The following is a 16,535-nucleotide window of genomic DNA, read 5'->3' as shown; positions in this document are numbered from 1 at the left end:
TTGACCTGGGTGTGCTTGAGCCCCCTTGGGAGGGCCAATGGGGACAGGCAGAATATACAAGGGGGTGTATATTCATATCTCTTACAAATGCAAATAGAGGTAAGTAGTTTGCCCAAGGTGGGACTCACAGTTTTATAAGTAGCAGAACCCAGGTTTTCAAGAAACAAAATACAAGCTCTAAGCTCTTTCCATTCTCTTGCCCACTTCCTCTGTGTTGTTCTTTATCCATTTTCTTCCTTCCTTTAGAATTCCGGCATTCTTCAGAGACTCTTGGTCACACATCCCTCAGGCTACTCCCTCCTGGAGGCCCAGTGTACCTCGGGTCCCCACCATGACCTTGATGCCCCCCAAATTATCAGGCTCGCAGAGAACACACACCATCAATAAACTGCCCGTCTCGCTTACTGCAGGATATGTGAACAGACAGCACCACAATCCACTTAACAATATCAAGTTTACTGGGGCTAGTAAAATCAATGCATTCCACACAAATAATTACAGAGTCTCTATTAATTATTTGGAAAGTAAAAATAAGACAAAACAAAAATCCCCTGCAAAAGCCCAACAGGCGTTTCTTTCAAAATATAATTCCTAGAACTCTGTTTTAACTGATTCAAGGAATTAGGTATCTTTGAAAACATGCTGATAGCAAAAATCTCCCAATTATCTTCATGCACGGTCTAACAGTTTTAAATTCTGAACTGGGTTATTTGAAAACTGATATTTTCTTTTTTTGCGACAGTCTTGCCCTGTCATCCAGGCTGGAGTGCAGTGATGCGATCTCGGCTCAGTGCAACCTCTGCCTCCCAGGTTCAAGGGATCCTCCCACCTCAGCCTCCCAAGTAGCCGGGACTATGGACATGCACCAGCACACCTGGCTAATTTTTTTGTATTTTTAGTAGAGATAGGGTTTCACCATGTTGGCCAGGCTGGTCTCAAACTCCTGACCACAAGTGATCTGCCCGCCTCACCTCCCAAAGTGCTGGGATTACAGGTGTGAGCCACCGTGCCCGGCAGCAAATTGATATTTTCAAGCTTGACTTTCAGGGCACTAAGAAGCAAAGGGGTGTAAGAACCCCCATGCTGCCAAGACCCTCAGCCCGAGCACATGCTCCTGGGCTGGTATCATGAGTGGAAACCAATACAACTGTCTGGAGGGAAATCTGAAATATGTTTTAAAAGTTTTAGAATTTTGTAAATTTTGTAACTCAGCAATTCTTCTAAAATGTCATCCTAAGGAAATAACCAAGGCTGTGCATAAAGATTTAGCTACAAAGATATTTTCTACAGCATTGGTTAGAATAGTAACATTTTTTTCTAATTGCAGGGAATAGATGAACCAAAGTGAAGTATGATATATCCACAGGATGGAATACTATGGACTTATTAAAATTGGCATGGCAGAATAATGATGCTATGGAAAGATGTTCATGCTGTACAAATGTATTTTTACGTATATATTATTGGTTGATTGAGTGAGTGAGTGGTCTTGCTCTGTTACCTACGAGGTGCAGTGGCTCGATCATAGTGACACGACTCACTGTAACTTTGAATTCCTGGGCTCAAGCAATCCTCCCGCCTCAGTCTCCCAAAGTGTTGGGATTTCAGGTGTGAGCCACTGCACCCAAACAGTACTCAGCACATGATCTCATTTCTGCTAAATATGCTTTGTAGAAGGCAACCTCTCAGATAGCCAGCCCCAAGTGACCCCTACCTCTGGTATTCACTCCCCTGTATAGTCTACTCTCAGTGCTGGTCTATACCAGCATGAGTCTGTGTGACCAACAGCCTAATGGAAAGAAATGATGGTATGCTGCTTTTCAGATTAGGTTACAAAAGACCATGACCTCATTCTGGGCACTTGGGCTTTTAAATTACTATATTTATTTATTTAGAGACAGAGTCTTGCTCTGTAACCCAGGCTGGAGTACAGTGGCGTGATCTGGACTCACTGCAGCCTCCGCCTCCTGGGTTCAATTGATTCTTCTGCCTCAGCCTCCCGAGAAGCTGGGATGACAGGTACCTGCTGCCACACCTGGCTCCACAGCATTTTGTATTTTTAGTAGAGATAGGGTTTTGCCATGTTGGCCAGGTTGGTCTCAGACTCCTGGCCTCAAGTGAACCACCCGCCTCAGCATCCCAAAGTGCTGGGATTACAGGTGTGAGCCACCACATCCGGCCTACTATATCATTTTTATTTACTTTTGGATCATTTGCTCAGGGGAAAGCAAACTGCTGTGTAGTAAGCAGCTCTATGGAGGGGCCCATGTGGTAAGGAGGTAAGGCCTCTGGTCAACAGCCGGCAAGGAAGTGAGGTCTGCCTTCAGGCCTGTGAGTCACACTCATTAGCCCCAGCTGAACCTTGCTGGAGAGGACCACAGCCTTGACCCACAGCTTGACAGCCGCCGTGTAGGAGACTCTGAGCCCTACCACCCAGCTCAGCAGTACCTGGATTCCTGACCCCCAGAAACTCTGAGATACTGGAGCTCACTGTTGTTTTAAGCAGCTAACTTTTAGAGTGGTGTGTTACACAGCAGTTGATAACTAATACCTATGTGCACTGTGAAAGCCCTAGAAGGACAGAATTCAAGATATATTAGTGGTTTTCTCTAGGTGGTAAGACTTACGGGTAATTTTTATTTTCTTTGTTTTGTACAGTTTTGGCCAAATGTTTGTCCTTTTTCAGAAAACAGAAAAAAAGAAAATACCACACATGACCAAGAGCAACCACATGACCTTCTGGTGAATAAAAGGATGAAGATTAGGAGAGCCAGTTTTAGCTCTAATAACCTTTACAGATTCAAGTAAATTAGGTTAAATGTGCAAAACAAAAACAAACACGAAAACAAACAAGAAGTGAGTTCCCAAGAGAGGGTCTGAACGGCACGGGGAAGGGTGCCGTCCCCATGAGAAACCACACAATGCAATGTGAGCAGCAGCATTCACTGACTTCAAGGAAAGGAGACTTCCATGAGCTTCTTAGAAGGAAAACCAAACAGTAACGAAGCCCTCCGGCAGCCGATCGTCGGCACAGAACTCTTGCTTACCCAGCTTCTGGTCAAACCGCCACGCCGCGACATAGCCATTGTGCCTCAGGCTGCTCTGCGTGGCCAGGGGCACAGTGACATAGATGGGACCATCCACCAGCACCGGCGTTCCATTACTGCTCAGCAAGTGGACACTGACGGCTGTGACTGGGGTCAGGTCATGCCTGGTGCTGTTTCCTAGAAGGAAGAGGCATTTTCCATCATTTGCATGCAAAGTACCCATGTGGGGCTGTGGAAACCTTTGCAAAAAGATAGTTGCAGCTACCATTACCTCCTATATGCCAGGGACTGCATTAAGCACTTCACATACATAATCCTCACCACAACCCCGTAAGGCAGTTAAATTGTCATTTTACACATAAAGAAACAGGCTCAGAGAGAGTAGTAATGGTAGGTGGCCTAAGGGCATACACTCAGTAGGGGCTGAGCTGTAACCTAGGCTCAGGTTTGCTATTTTTTTTTTTTTTTTTTTTTTTTTTGAGATGAAGTCTCGTTCTGTTGCCCAGGCTGGAGTGCAATGGCACAATCTCAGCTCACTGTAACCTCCACCTCCTGGGTTCAAGTGATCCTCCTGCCTCAGCCTCCCAATTAGCTGGGATTACAGGCGTCCGCTACCCTGATGGATAATTTTTGTATTTTTAGTGAAGACGGGGTTTTGCCATATTGGCCAGGCTGGTTTCAAACTCCTGACCTCAGGTGATCTGCCTGCCTTGGCAATCCCAGGCCTGTGCTGGGATAATAGACTTGAGCCACTGTGCCCGGCCAGGTTTGCTATTTTTCATTATTGTGTTTTGCTTTCAAAAACGATCTCAAAAGAGAAGGATTTTTCTATAATAAGAGACGAAGGTGTATGTGGAAATCACCGGAAATAACTTTTACACAAAGTGAGCCCCATGCACATGTTAATTACTTGGCAGATAACCTTAATAAAACCAAATGTTTTAGAGTAGAGGCTGCTTTTTTTTAAGATAGCAAATTTCTTCAAGGATTGCTTCAAAAATATTAACTTCTGCTAAAAAGTATGCTATTGAGGACTGGACTTGAAATATTTATGAGTTATTTTAATTGCCATTGTTATTTTGGTCTGTTTAAAAGGACCTCAATATACCAATTAGTTTCCATTAAAGGCCTTTGGTCCAAGCCAAAGCTTTAATGACTGCCTACAGATAAATTAAAGAATGCTTATGAGACCAATATATTTATGCACTCAAGCAATCCATTTTACATTTTCCTCTAGTGAAATACAGTATCACACAAACTATTTTCTGTCATAATTTTACATCTTCCTTTGAGCACAATGACAAAAACACAGCGATAAAAAGTTTAAGCTGCATTAGAATACAATCTATAGGACTTTTTATTCAGCTACTTATATACTTACCTACCTACCAAACTGAGCTAATGTAAACCTCCAATCTGGTCTACATTTAAACATTTAAAGCAAACCTAGTGAATTTTAGAGTCTCAACAACAAATTACAGCTAAATCCTTCATAGAGCAATTTCTACACAGCTAATGCCACTCTATCTTTTATCATTCATACCTGTCTCTGTTTTTTAATGAAGTCAAAAGTGTGGGAATGGAGAGTTCATGAAAGATCCAAGGTGGAATCACAGATCCAAGTTTCGAAATCTTTTAGTCTGGTTATGTCATTTTATGGTAAAAAAAACAAACAACCAACAAAACTCAGAAGTTATCATGTTTCTGGTCCAAAGATTTTGTGTCTTGAAACATAAATGTGCCAGGAGCTCAAAGTTGATAGAGAAGCAAAGCCAGGTCTACAGTCTACTGCTCTAGATTCTGTTAGGCCCTCTCGAGAAGATGGAACTTACAGCTACAGAAATGCTGGCCAGGCGCGGTGGCGCATGCCTGTAATCCTGGCACTTTGGGAGGCTGAGGCGGGTTGCTTGAGCCCAGGAGTTCAAGAACAGCTTGGGCAACATAGTGAAACCCCATTTCCACAAAAAAATACAAAAAATTAGCTGGGCATGGTGGTGCATGCCTACAGTTCCAGCTACTCAGGAGGCTGAAGTGGGAGGATCACTTGAGCCTGGGAAGTGAAGGCTGCAGTGAGCTATGATCACACCACTGCAATCCAGCCTGGGTGACAGAGTGAGACCCTGTCAAAACAAAACAACAAAAGAGAAACTATAGAGACATTAAATAACTTACTAGACTGTATAAACAACTGAGAGATAATGTTTTCCATCAGGGATTGCTGTTTTCTTTCATCAAACTCTAGTCAGGATGTCCAAGTAGGTAGGTAGCAAGAAGTTGGTAGATAGAGTAGAAAAGCCCTAGAAATGGTGTCTCCCTTCTCCTCCCTCATCACCTTTCAACTCTCCCTTCCTGCACATTCCTAGCCCAGGAAGACAGAGTCCCAGTACCAGATCTACCACTCACTGCCTATGCCACCTCCGAAAGTGACTTCATTCCTCTGGGGTCTGTTTCTCTTACCTTCAAAACTAAGGAGGGTAGACTAGATGCCTTCCTGCATCTATGGAAATAAGTACAGTCAGCTTGAAACATTCAGAAGTAAGTAGAGCACTGCAGAAACAAGCAGCTTAATGGACAGCAATGTGCATTAGGTTCATGGGATTTCATGTCCCTTTAATGTCCTCTAGCTGTCTTAAGACATTGTGGGGAATTATATCTGCCTTCCTGAGGTCTCCTTCCTCCCTCAGGGCTTCATTAAATGCCTGCTTCTCTATACCTTCCCAATGACTCTCCCTCTACGCCCCTATGTTGTTTATTCTGCAACAATTTTTTTTTTTTTTTTTTGAGACAGAGTCTTGCTCTGTCACCCAGGGTGGAGTGCAGTGGAGCAATCTTGGCTCACTGCAGCCTCCGCCTTCTCAGTTCAAGCAATTTTCCTGCCTCAGCCTCCTGAGTAGCTGGGACAACAGGCACATGCCACCATGCCTTGCTAATTTTTTTTTCTTTTTTTTTTGTATTTTTAGTAGAGATGAGGTTGGTCAGGCTGGTCTTGAACTCCTGACCTCCCAGTGATCCACCCGCCTCAGCCTCCCAAAGTGCTGGGATTACAGGCGTGAGCCATCGCGCCCGGCCTATTCTGCAACAATTCACATTTTGAAGGGCTAAACTATTTTCCTTCTCTTTGTTATGAAACTCCAATTTTACACAAAATACTGAGTTTTATATAGAAAGTGGTTTTCCTTCCCGTTCCATCTGGATGTTGCCTGGCTCCCTTTAAGTCTCCATAAAGACAAGCAGGTGTCAGGCAAATGCAGCAGGATCGTGTTGCGGGGCGGAACACCACTGGCCCAAGCGAGGAGAGGAGCTGTACACCTTGGGCCATCTACCTGGTCACTTGTCACGTGACAGGTTCTGCTCAGCTGACATCTAAGGTTCTGTTGGGCTCTACATTCTACCAACTTTTTGGAATTGCACGAAAAGTCTGCATCTGTCATTTTATTGACTCCTCTCTGTCTTCCTGGAGTTATTAGTGAAAGCAATTTTTGTAAAAAACCCTTGGGAACACCACGGAACATTCTGTGCTTTCTCAGCAGCTGGGGGAAGAGTGCCATGCTCTCTGGTGAGAGGAGGGGGCCCCCAGGAGCTAGAAAGAGAAGATGCTTCTCCACTTACAACTCTGGATCCACCCTCTAAACCAAACAACACAGCCTTCATGGTACCCCCAGAAAACAGCCTTTCGGAGCCCTTTCCAGTCTCTTCTGCAGCCTCTCTGTTTCCATCCACCTTCACTGAACTCTGGTTATGACTCAGTCATTTCCTTCATCTTCGGGAGATGAACTTGTGTCATCTCCCAAAGACACGTCTGGTTCAGGTGTGCCCTCTTTAGGCTGTGAGCTCTTAGATGCCTTTAGTAAAACAGGAGGTAAGTGACTGTGGGCAAAAGACAAGCTGTGTGCAAACTGACCCCGGGGGCCGCCATGGAGCTGGTGAGTTACTGAGGTGTCTGTGCTCAAGGGAGCCCAGGTTCCAAGTCCCCGAGGGCGCGTGTGAGTTCACTATGGGTGGATGCCTTCGCTGCTAGGTCTCCGAGAAAGCCTAGTCATTTCTAGGTCAAGTCATCCATTCTTTCCGTGGAAGAGAAATTTCATGCCACCTTGCAAAGACCTCTCTTCCCTTTGAAATCACGGAATGATTTTAAAATAAAACAAGCTCCTCTAAAATCAATAGTTCTGTGTCTTTGTGTTCTTTTTCCCCCATTTTCTCAGACTGCATAATTTATTCAAGAGCTACTGGAAGTGGAGCACAGAAAAAAATTAATGAGTCCCGAGCACGGAGGCTGTCCCTCCAAGTTAGGGTTTTGTGGGTCGTGCGCCATTTTGTCCGGGAGGCCGGATGCTGGTTATGATATTTTAAAACATTTTTTTTTCCTTTTGAGACAGAGTTTAGATCTGTTGCTCAGGCTAGAGTGCAGTGGCACAATCTTGGCTCACTGCAACCTCCACCTCCTGGGTTCAAGCAATTCTCCTGCCTCAGCTTCCCGAGTAGCTGGGACTACAGGCACCTGCCACCACGCCCAGCTAATTTTTGTATTTTTAGTAGACGCAGCGTTTCGTCATGTTGGCCAGGCTGGTCTCAAACTTCTGACCTCAAATGATCCATCCACCTCGGCCTCCCAAAGTGCTGGGATTACAGGCATGAGCCACCACACCCAGCCTTAAACCACTTCTTCATGCTCCCCAAAACAAGACTTTTCTCCCAGACCGGCACATTTCAAGTAATAGTCAACATTTTTTTCCTAATGATGTTTACTTAAGATGACTGCTATGCCATCTTTCTGATGACAAAGTACTGACGTATTTACTGACATGTTAATCACATCTTCATCAACACACAAAAATTAAAGAAGAAATGTTTTGGAAAACAGAAGAAAAAATGAGTAACAAATCACCAGGTTGCTTTTATGTATAACCAAAAAGTTATTAACATGCTACAAAATGGATCAAATGTTTCAGGTTTAAAAGCTTTTTCAGAATAATCAGTTTATGTAAAGTACTGGAAAATTAAGTGAAATTCAATCCAAGTATCCCTGGGAAATGCAGTAAGTTACTCTCCTAGAAGAATGGAACTCAGAACAGCCTTTGATTTAAAATTTTACTGCTGTGATTAGTCTAAAGTGTGGGGGAAAGGAAAGTGGAGTAGACAAGAAAATAATTCAGGACTCCAGAATCCTGACACCTCTTCCACCAGGAGGACTGGGGACCATTCCAGTGTGAAGGGGTCCAGAAAATGGTGCAGTTGGACACAAACAGAGGTGGAAGGTACCCGTCTTGGGTCTTTCTCCGATAAGGAATTATCACATTTTCTGGGGGATGGCTTTTAGTTTCTCTGATCTTTTAGCTGTAGCATGCCAGAATAGTGGTACTGACCCAGCTGACTTAGAGACCCGCAAGGAGAGGGCGGATTCTAAAGCAAATTCAAAGCCTGGCCACTCTATGCCCAGTTGAGGGCAGAGAGAGTAAGTGCAGAGAAAGAAACGATGTGGGAAAGAGCTGGGTGGACACAGATGGCAGAGGGCGGAGGCTCCCCATCCTAAGTGGTCCCCATGCTGGTGGGGCACGGAGCCAAGGTATGGCTGTCTCTGAGTTGGACCAAGCACCACCTCTTCCCCTCCTGGCTGCAGCATAGGTTGATGGGGTGGTACGTGTCTACCAGCCCCACCCACCCACAGGCAACCCTCTCAGATGGGGGCACGTGGGACAAGGCAGAGGGCAGCTGGGCCAAAAACCCTAAGTCTGATCTTATACTTAAAAAAAAATTGCAATTTCAATAAGAATTTCTCTGAATTGAATATATTTAGTCCACCAAAGGAGAGCTCAGAGAAGGTGTTTAAGGCAATTGGTAACAGCAGAAGAGCTCAAGGAGACTAATGTGCTAACATGTAATTCTGCAGGGCTTGTACCGATGTAACACAGTTTCAATGCACTTGAACTTGTACCAAGAATTCCCTTCTGCAACTTCAGTGCCTTTCTCCCACATAGTGCTAAAACTCCCAATCATACCTAAAATCCACGCGTAAAGACTAAAACACAGAAACTCCCACTGAAAAGAGAAAAGACTCTAATTACCTGTTCCATTTCCGTCTAATCCTCGCAAATAAGGAAAACTGTCCACCTCCGAAGGGGAGCTGGCGGCCGTGAGAAACGCGGTCAGGTCACTGTAGCTGGTGTTCTCAGGCAACCTCAGAGCCCTTCTCTGGAAATGAACACGAGGCTGTGGCCGGGCACCTGCAGAGATTAACCTCTGAGTTACCTCCCCCAGGAGCAGTTTCTGTTTTTAGAAAATGCAAAACCAGGAAGTGCCTCTCTAAGGTTTCAGCAGGCCTCCCCCACCCTGCTCCCTCTCACAAGGCCTCCCTTCCCCCATTCATGCAGGACGCAGAGATGTGACAACATGCTATTATGGGGAGAGAAATAATAGCTCATTGTCACATTTGTTTTGACACAGGATGTTATTTAGGTTTTTAACAAAAAGCTTTTTCCAAGTTCTATGTGCAAGCAGTCTTGTCACTGCCCAGCATTTGCCTGTGGATCTGGGTAGCATTTTGGGAAACTCCATGTAAATGAAACAAGTAGATGACAATTAATCTCTTTATGCAAACAGTGTAAGAGATACTCTTTGATACCACTGCAAACCCGTCTTTAATCTCCCTGGAAAAATCTGGTTTAATGCCATGAACAAAATTGAAGGAGGGCAAGGGAATTGACTGTGCAACCTTGAAAAGAATTGCAAACAATACCCCAGTGGCAATGAATCTTCTCTTTCTGTGGGAGCTGCCATTCGTCATCATCCAGTCTATTCTGGAGGCGTGCTTCCTACTTGTGATGGATTATGTCACAGAATTTATGATGAGACTTTTGAAATGATGCAAAATGATGCTTCTTCACCAAACTCAACTCCTTTGTGTAGGAGGACGGGTTGGGCTGACAGGCCCTAGACAGTTGTGTTGTGCCGTCACCTGCAGCTTAACTTTGCTCCAAATTTTCTTTTTCTTTTCTTTTCTTTTTTTTTTCTTTTTTTTTTTTTGAGATGGAGTTTTGCTCTTGTCACCCAGGCTGGAGTGCAGTGGTGTGATCTTGACTCCCTGCAACCTCTGCCTCCCGTTCAAGTGATTCCCGTGCCTCAGTCTCCCAAGTAGCTAGGATTACAGGCGCCCACCACCACACCCAGCTAATTTTTGTATTTTTAGTAGAGGCAGGGTTTCATCATGTTGGCCAGGCTGGTCTCGAACTCCTGACTTCAGGTGATCCACCTGCCTCAGCCTCTCAAAAGTGTTGGGATTACAGGTGTGAGCCACTGCACCTGGCCCAGATGTTGTTTTAATCATAAAACCTGAACTTGTTTTTACCTAATGCTGCGGTGATATTCACAAGATGTAAAGGTGCGAGGTAATTTTGTGCAAACCTGGCAAAAGCATTGTTAAGAGAAAAACTGTAGATCCAACCCCAGGCTTGAGGCAGACCACATTCCACCTGTGCTCCACTGAGGGTTCCTTCTCCCGAACCCCTGCTGTCCTGCTTCAACAGCCCCGCCCAGAGCTGGTGGGCTTTATCTCCACTCCAGGGTTCCTTTTAACTCTGGATCAAAGAACTTGTAAGGAGTAAAGAAGCCTGTCTAGATGTGTTCTAGAATAAGGGAGTTTTAGACCTCCAAGAATCCACTAGTCCAAGTCTCTCTTCTTAAAGGTGAAGCCACTGAGGCCCGAAGGACTTATGTCTGGGGCAGCCTGTCTTGGCTACATACTGCCTAACTGGCAGGGAGTCACAAGGCTCCCTCTTCCTTCTAAAAACTACCAGCTAGACTTCTCCGGGGGCTGGTTCTCCACTCTGTGAAATCCAGGCCCAGGTTTAGAGCCCAGCGAGCAGGTGTCCAAAATCATGAGAGTCCTATCTAACTCCGGTCATCTCTGCTGAAACTAAACAGACACAGACATTAGTCTAGCTCCAGACCACCAATTCCCTTTCTTCATCCCTAAAACAAACCCACAGTGACACACCAGCCTCTGGAGATCTGGGTATTTTAACATTATTGTATTCTTCTTAGTCTGGTCTTATTTTCCCTTGATGTTACAGAATACCGACGACTTATTCCTGCCACCTCCTTGGTCTGTGGAGAGTTCAAATTCCTCGGGTGTCCCACAAGTGCTCTGTGTCCTGCCGGGGGCAGTCTATTTCTGGTCCCTTCTCCCCCTTGCCGACACACATGGCGCACAGCTTGCTTTTCTTCTCCCTTTCCACGCTGTCCTCCAGGATGGAAGGTCAAAGCCAGCATTCTTTCTCATCTCCTCACTCCGGATGATGTAACAACATTCATTGCTTCTGGTATTTTTTTTCAATGATCAGGAAATATATGTTCTCTACTGGTTTTCCAGCTAAATAATGCTGCTGATAGTATTCAATGAACAAGCCCCTGTGTAGAAGCCTGGGTCTCACATGGTGGAAAAGTAAAGCACTCTGCTAATAGGAAGAGAACAAGAACGGCGAGTCTACATGTGATCGAGCAAAGAGGGAGCCTGTCCTCGTGAGGGTCCGGGCAGAGGCAGAAGCTGGGCTGGTGACCCGAGAACAGGGAAGGAAAAGTGCATCCCTCCAGGCCTTAGGAGGAGCCCCTGTGAGATGGGCTGGCAGAGACCTGTGTGAGGGCAGTGGGGCACAGAAACCTCCTCTGACTGGACTGAGGGTTGCTGAAAGACAAGGGGAGCCTGGGAATGGGCCCAGGATACGCAGCCAGGACTTACGGGGACTGGCCTGGGACCCAGCGAACAAGAAACCCAGGCTGCTCTCCCCAGCTCTCAGGGCCCTGGTGTCTCCCACTGATTCTCTGCTTCTCATGCCTTCTCGAGCAGATCAAGTGTTACATGCATTTGGGTGGGCAACACATCTCTCTCCCTTCCCTGCCTCTGCTCCACCTCTCTCCCCACTTGTGCAGGAGAATTTGGTCCCTGGCCAGACATCCAGGGTCTATCTGCTGGGGCTGGGGCCTGGGGGTATGTAGCAGGCTATGCTGGGGCAGATCCTCACGGAAAGGATATGGCCAGTGCAGCTTATCTGACACACCCTGGGACTGGCACGACATGGGTACCATCCATGAGGGGCTAAACATCCCACCACAAAGCACAGGCAACACCTATGGTGATGAAAAGGACTGAAGCAGCATGTGAGGAATTTAAGGGTGCAAGCTATTCTGAGCCACAGCACAAATAAAATCGAAAGAGGGTATGCATGGGGTTGGGGGAGCGGTTATATTCTTAAGCCTGCCTCCGTGTACTAAAGCCGCTAAATAGTTCCACACTTCAGAAAGGAATATGATTGGGAGGGGGTGGCAGGGTAGGCAGTGGATAAGCCTGTAGGGTTCCATCCCCATCCCCAAAATACTCAGACCCTGCTCTCCTGAAAATACAGGGGTCCCTGCTTCCTCTTGCTGCATTTCTTTCTTTTCTCTTTTTCTTTTTTTTTTTCTCAGAGAGAGTCCCGCTCTGTTGCCCAGGCTGGAGTGCAGTGGCGTGATCTTGACTTACTGCAACTCTGCCTCCTGGGTTCAAGCAATTCTCCTGCCTCAGCCTCCTGAGTAGCTGGGATTACAGGTGCCCACCACCACACCTGGCTAATTTTTGTATTTTTAGTAGAGACGAGGGTTCACCATGTTGGCCAGGCTGGTCTCGATCTCCTGACCTCAGGTGATCCACCTGCCTCAGCCTCCCAACTCTGCATTTCAAAATCTGTTCTTCCCTCTTCTCTTCTGCCCCTAACCACCTCCAAGGTCAATCCAAGCCTCTAATTTAACTTTTGCTTATTCATTGCAAGACTTGACTCAACTGTCTGTTTCTGCCTTCGTCAGCAATCTCTTTCTCTATAGGCTTTTCCTCCCCAACCAACAAAAACACTGATTTTTTTCCCCAGTCTAGAACAATAACAAGCAAACATTACTTTAACTCTGTTATCCCCATAAGTGAATGCCTTCTGTCCTTCCACCAAGCTCCAGTGATGTGGCTTCTACCCACAACGCATGCTGCCCTTAGAGACATCAACTGTATGATTCATAAACCCCATGACCACAGCTCAGCCTCCATCCTCGTCGACCTCTTCACAATGGTTGACACTGTTCGCCCCTCTTGCCCACGATCCCCTTCCTCCTTGGGATTCACGGTCCTGTCTGGTTCTCTCCAGTGTCTGCCTGCTGTTTCCTTTGCAAGTCTTTCCTTTCTTGTCCAATCTCTGGATGAAACAGCTCCCAGAGGGCTACCACCCATCGCCTCTGCCATTTCTGTGCTCTGCGCGCTCCCTGTGGGTTCCCTTTCACTGCCACTGCCTTGGCTGGTACCATCCACTCCAGCCTTGGATTCTTTTCTAAGCTCCATGCCTGGATTTTCCCCTGCCTTCCAGACACTTCTACCCAGATGCCCATCTGTCACTCTAAAATCATCATCTACCTTCTCTCTCACCTAACAATATTCCAGTCTCCCCAACACCCAGTTTTGATTTTAGGTCACCATCATCATTCTCCCTATCTATCATCCTGCATGTTCACTCAAGTGCCAAGACTGGCCAATCTTCCCTTACCAAATTTCTTGTATCATACTTCTCTCCCTTTTTGCATCCAACAGCATATGTTACCTTAGACTACCTCTCACCTCAACTATTGTGAAAGCCTCCTATCCAGGCTGTCTGCTTCAGCCTCACTCCCTTTTCATCTACTGACATTGTGACTGTTCAAAGATACTACTCTAATCATGTCCTTTCCCTGCCCAGAAACCATCAATGGATCTCTTCCACTTACCAAATTAACAATGATGACAAAAACAACAACAAAAATGAATAGACCAATATAGACCCAGACTACAACTACACCTCTTCTCTGAGAGGCATAGATCAGTGCTTTAGAATTTACAAAGTGCATAAATAAAAATATGTTATTTAATATTTACAACAACCCTGTGAAGAACGAACCCTTTCCTTTCTTTATGGATAACGAACTACAGCTCAAAGAGGTAAGTGACTTGCCCGAAATCATTCTGCTTGTAAGAGGTAGAAAGGAATTATTTTAATTCTAACTCTGTAACCCTTCCTATCACACCATGCCTACCTCAAAACAGATGCTCTACTGACTGCCAACCAATTCTCATCCTCTGGCCAAATAGGACTGCATGACTAAGTCTGATTCTTTCTTTTTTTTTTTTTTTTTTGTTTTGAGACAGGGTCTTGCTCTGTCACCCAGGCTGGAGTACAATGATGCCATCACAGTTCACTGCAGCCTTGACCTCCTGGGCTCAAGTGATCTTCCTACCTCAGCCTACCAGGTAGCTGGGACTACAGGCACATGCCACCACACCTGGCTAATTTTTATATTTTTTTGTACAGGTGAGGTTTCCATGTTGCCCAGTCTGGTCTCAAACTCCTGGGCTCAAGTCATCTGCCCGCCACAGCCTTCCACACTGCTGGGATTACAGGTGTGAGCCACCACGCCTGGCCTCCCTGTGTGTATACATTTGAGCATCTCCATGTCTGAAACTTCTTCCCCTCATCCTACAGCTCATCCAAAACGCATGTCAAAAGCCACCTCTTCTATGTAGTCTTTGTTAATCCCACCCTAAGCTCTAAGCTCTATTTGCATCTCTCTTGTAGCACTGCTCTTACTATGTCCTGTATCATAATTATTTGTATATTTGTTCATCTGCCTAATCAAGAGCATCATGAGAACATGGGTGGTGGAATCACTTAGCTCCAGGTTTAAATCTTTCCTCTACCACCTTATAGTTGAGTGATTTGGGCTTCAGGGTATCTTTAAAATGGGTATGAATCATGCCTGTCTCATAATATGGCTGTTGTGATGTTGGCTCAGAACACTAATGGATGGTGTCTAACAGTGTCTCCCGGATAAACACTGCTTTCCCATTTCCTCTTCCCATTATAGACTGAAGTGCCTTAAACCAGGCATTCCGTGAAATGCATGGCACTATGTTCTGTATACAGTTGGTGCTGAATGGTACTTATGTGAAGATGAGTTAAACCTGGCAACTCACTATGTTCCAGTAATGCTCTGTCTCCATTCCAACTAGATCAGGGGTCCTCCATTTCAGCACCATTTACATTTTGGGCCAGGTGGTTCTCTGTTTGGGGGTGTCCCATACATTGCAGCATGTTTAATTGCATCCCTGACCTCTACCCACTAGATGTCTGTAGAAGCCCCCAAAATATCTCCAGACCTCACTGAATGTCTCGGGGTGGGGGGGGCAAAATCACCCCCAATTCTGAACCACTGCACTATATATCCTGAGCACCTTCACAAAATCCAGACAACTGGTGCGGAGAATCTCCCTGCAATGGGTCTACAACTGCAAAGAGGAGCGGGGAAAGCCTTTGTATTCACGGAACTCAAGAGAGGAGAAGGCATTTCTCTCTTTGTCTCTTTCTGTGTCTTACACTGTCTCTCTCTATCTGAATCTCTATTCCTCTCCCGACCTATCATATGAACAAAGAAGCTTAAAAAGAATGCTGATAGTAAGTTTTTGGAGGGTGGGATGAAGATTTCCGAGTCAATTTCAGAAGATGAACTTTAAAGAAAACCAAGGGTTGCCACCTGAGAGGAAAGAAAACTAAAGCCGGAGGGTTGCAGAGGTTTTCTGTTTTCTGCCCTGGGGCTCTTTTCTGAGACACCATTTAGCCTACTTAAATGGATCAGTGAAGACTTGAGCCAGTAATCTTGGGGATAATGGTACTTTCTCTTCTTCCCTGAATCAGAGTCAAGGAACTCTCTTCCTAGAGCTTTCATCACCTCTTGATGAGTTTATCACATCATCCTTCTTTTCTTACATGTTTAACTCCCTAAAACATCAATAACATTCATTACTCTAAAACAGAAAAGGGTCGAGAAGGCAGTCATGGAAATGGCTTGATTATCATAGTGTTTTAAGTGCTAGAATAAAAGGGTAATGATGAAAGTACAAGATAAACTTCAAGAGAGAGAGTGGCCAGCTGCCCAGGAGAAAAAAAGTTCCCGGGCTGGGATTTGTGAACTGTGTCTTGAAGGTTGAGAGGCAGAGGAGAAGTGACAGCATCTATGAAGGGGCACAGATAAAGAAAATCTAGCATGTGTGGGGAAGTGAAGGAACTCTCTGTGAGCGACGTGGGGTCCAGGGACAGAGGGAGAGACTTAGGAGGGACTTGGTAAGTCCCGATCAAGAGTTTGGGGCTGAGTGTGGTGGCTTATCCTTGTACTCCCAGTGTTTTAGGAGACTGAGGCAGGAGGAACGCTTGAGGCCAGGAGTCTGAGAGTAGCCTGGGCAACACAGTCAGACCTCGTCTCTACAAAAAATATGAAAAATCAGCTGGGTGTGGTGGCACATGCCTGAAGTCTGAGCTACTCCAGAGGCACAGGCAAGAGAATCATTTGAGCCTGGGAGTTTGAGGCTACGGTGAGTTATGATTCCACTACTGCACTCCAGACCATGCAACAGAGTAAGACCCTGCCAATGAATCAACGAATCAATGACTTTGG

General features: G+C 45.6%; 1 protein-coding gene across 1 annotated transcript in view; it reads right to left on the bottom strand.

Moving 5' to 3' along the window:
- Window positions 1-16,535, bottom strand: part of FAM171A1 (family with sequence similarity 171 member A1) — a 160,225-nt gene that overhangs the window by 34,440 nt on the left and 109,250 nt on the right. The window contains exons 4-5 of the mRNA XM_003257677.2: window positions 9,110-9,268; window positions 3,048-3,224 (exon numbers count right to left, since the gene is read on the bottom strand). Coding sequence (XP_003257725.2) covers window positions 3,048-3,224; window positions 9,110-9,268 — 336 coding nt within the window. The remainder of the gene's footprint in view (window positions 1-3,047; window positions 3,225-9,109; window positions 9,269-16,535) is intronic.

The sequence above is a fragment of the Nomascus leucogenys genome, chromosome 9 (genome assembly GCF_006542625.1).
Source record: "Nomascus leucogenys isolate Asia chromosome 9, Asia_NLE_v1, whole genome shotgun sequence".
Classification (NCBI taxonomy): Eukaryota; Metazoa; Chordata; class Mammalia; order Primates; family Hylobatidae; genus Nomascus; species Nomascus leucogenys.
The sequence above is the reverse complement of the archived record's forward strand: the minus strand, read 5'-3'. Positions and strand labels throughout refer to the sequence as shown.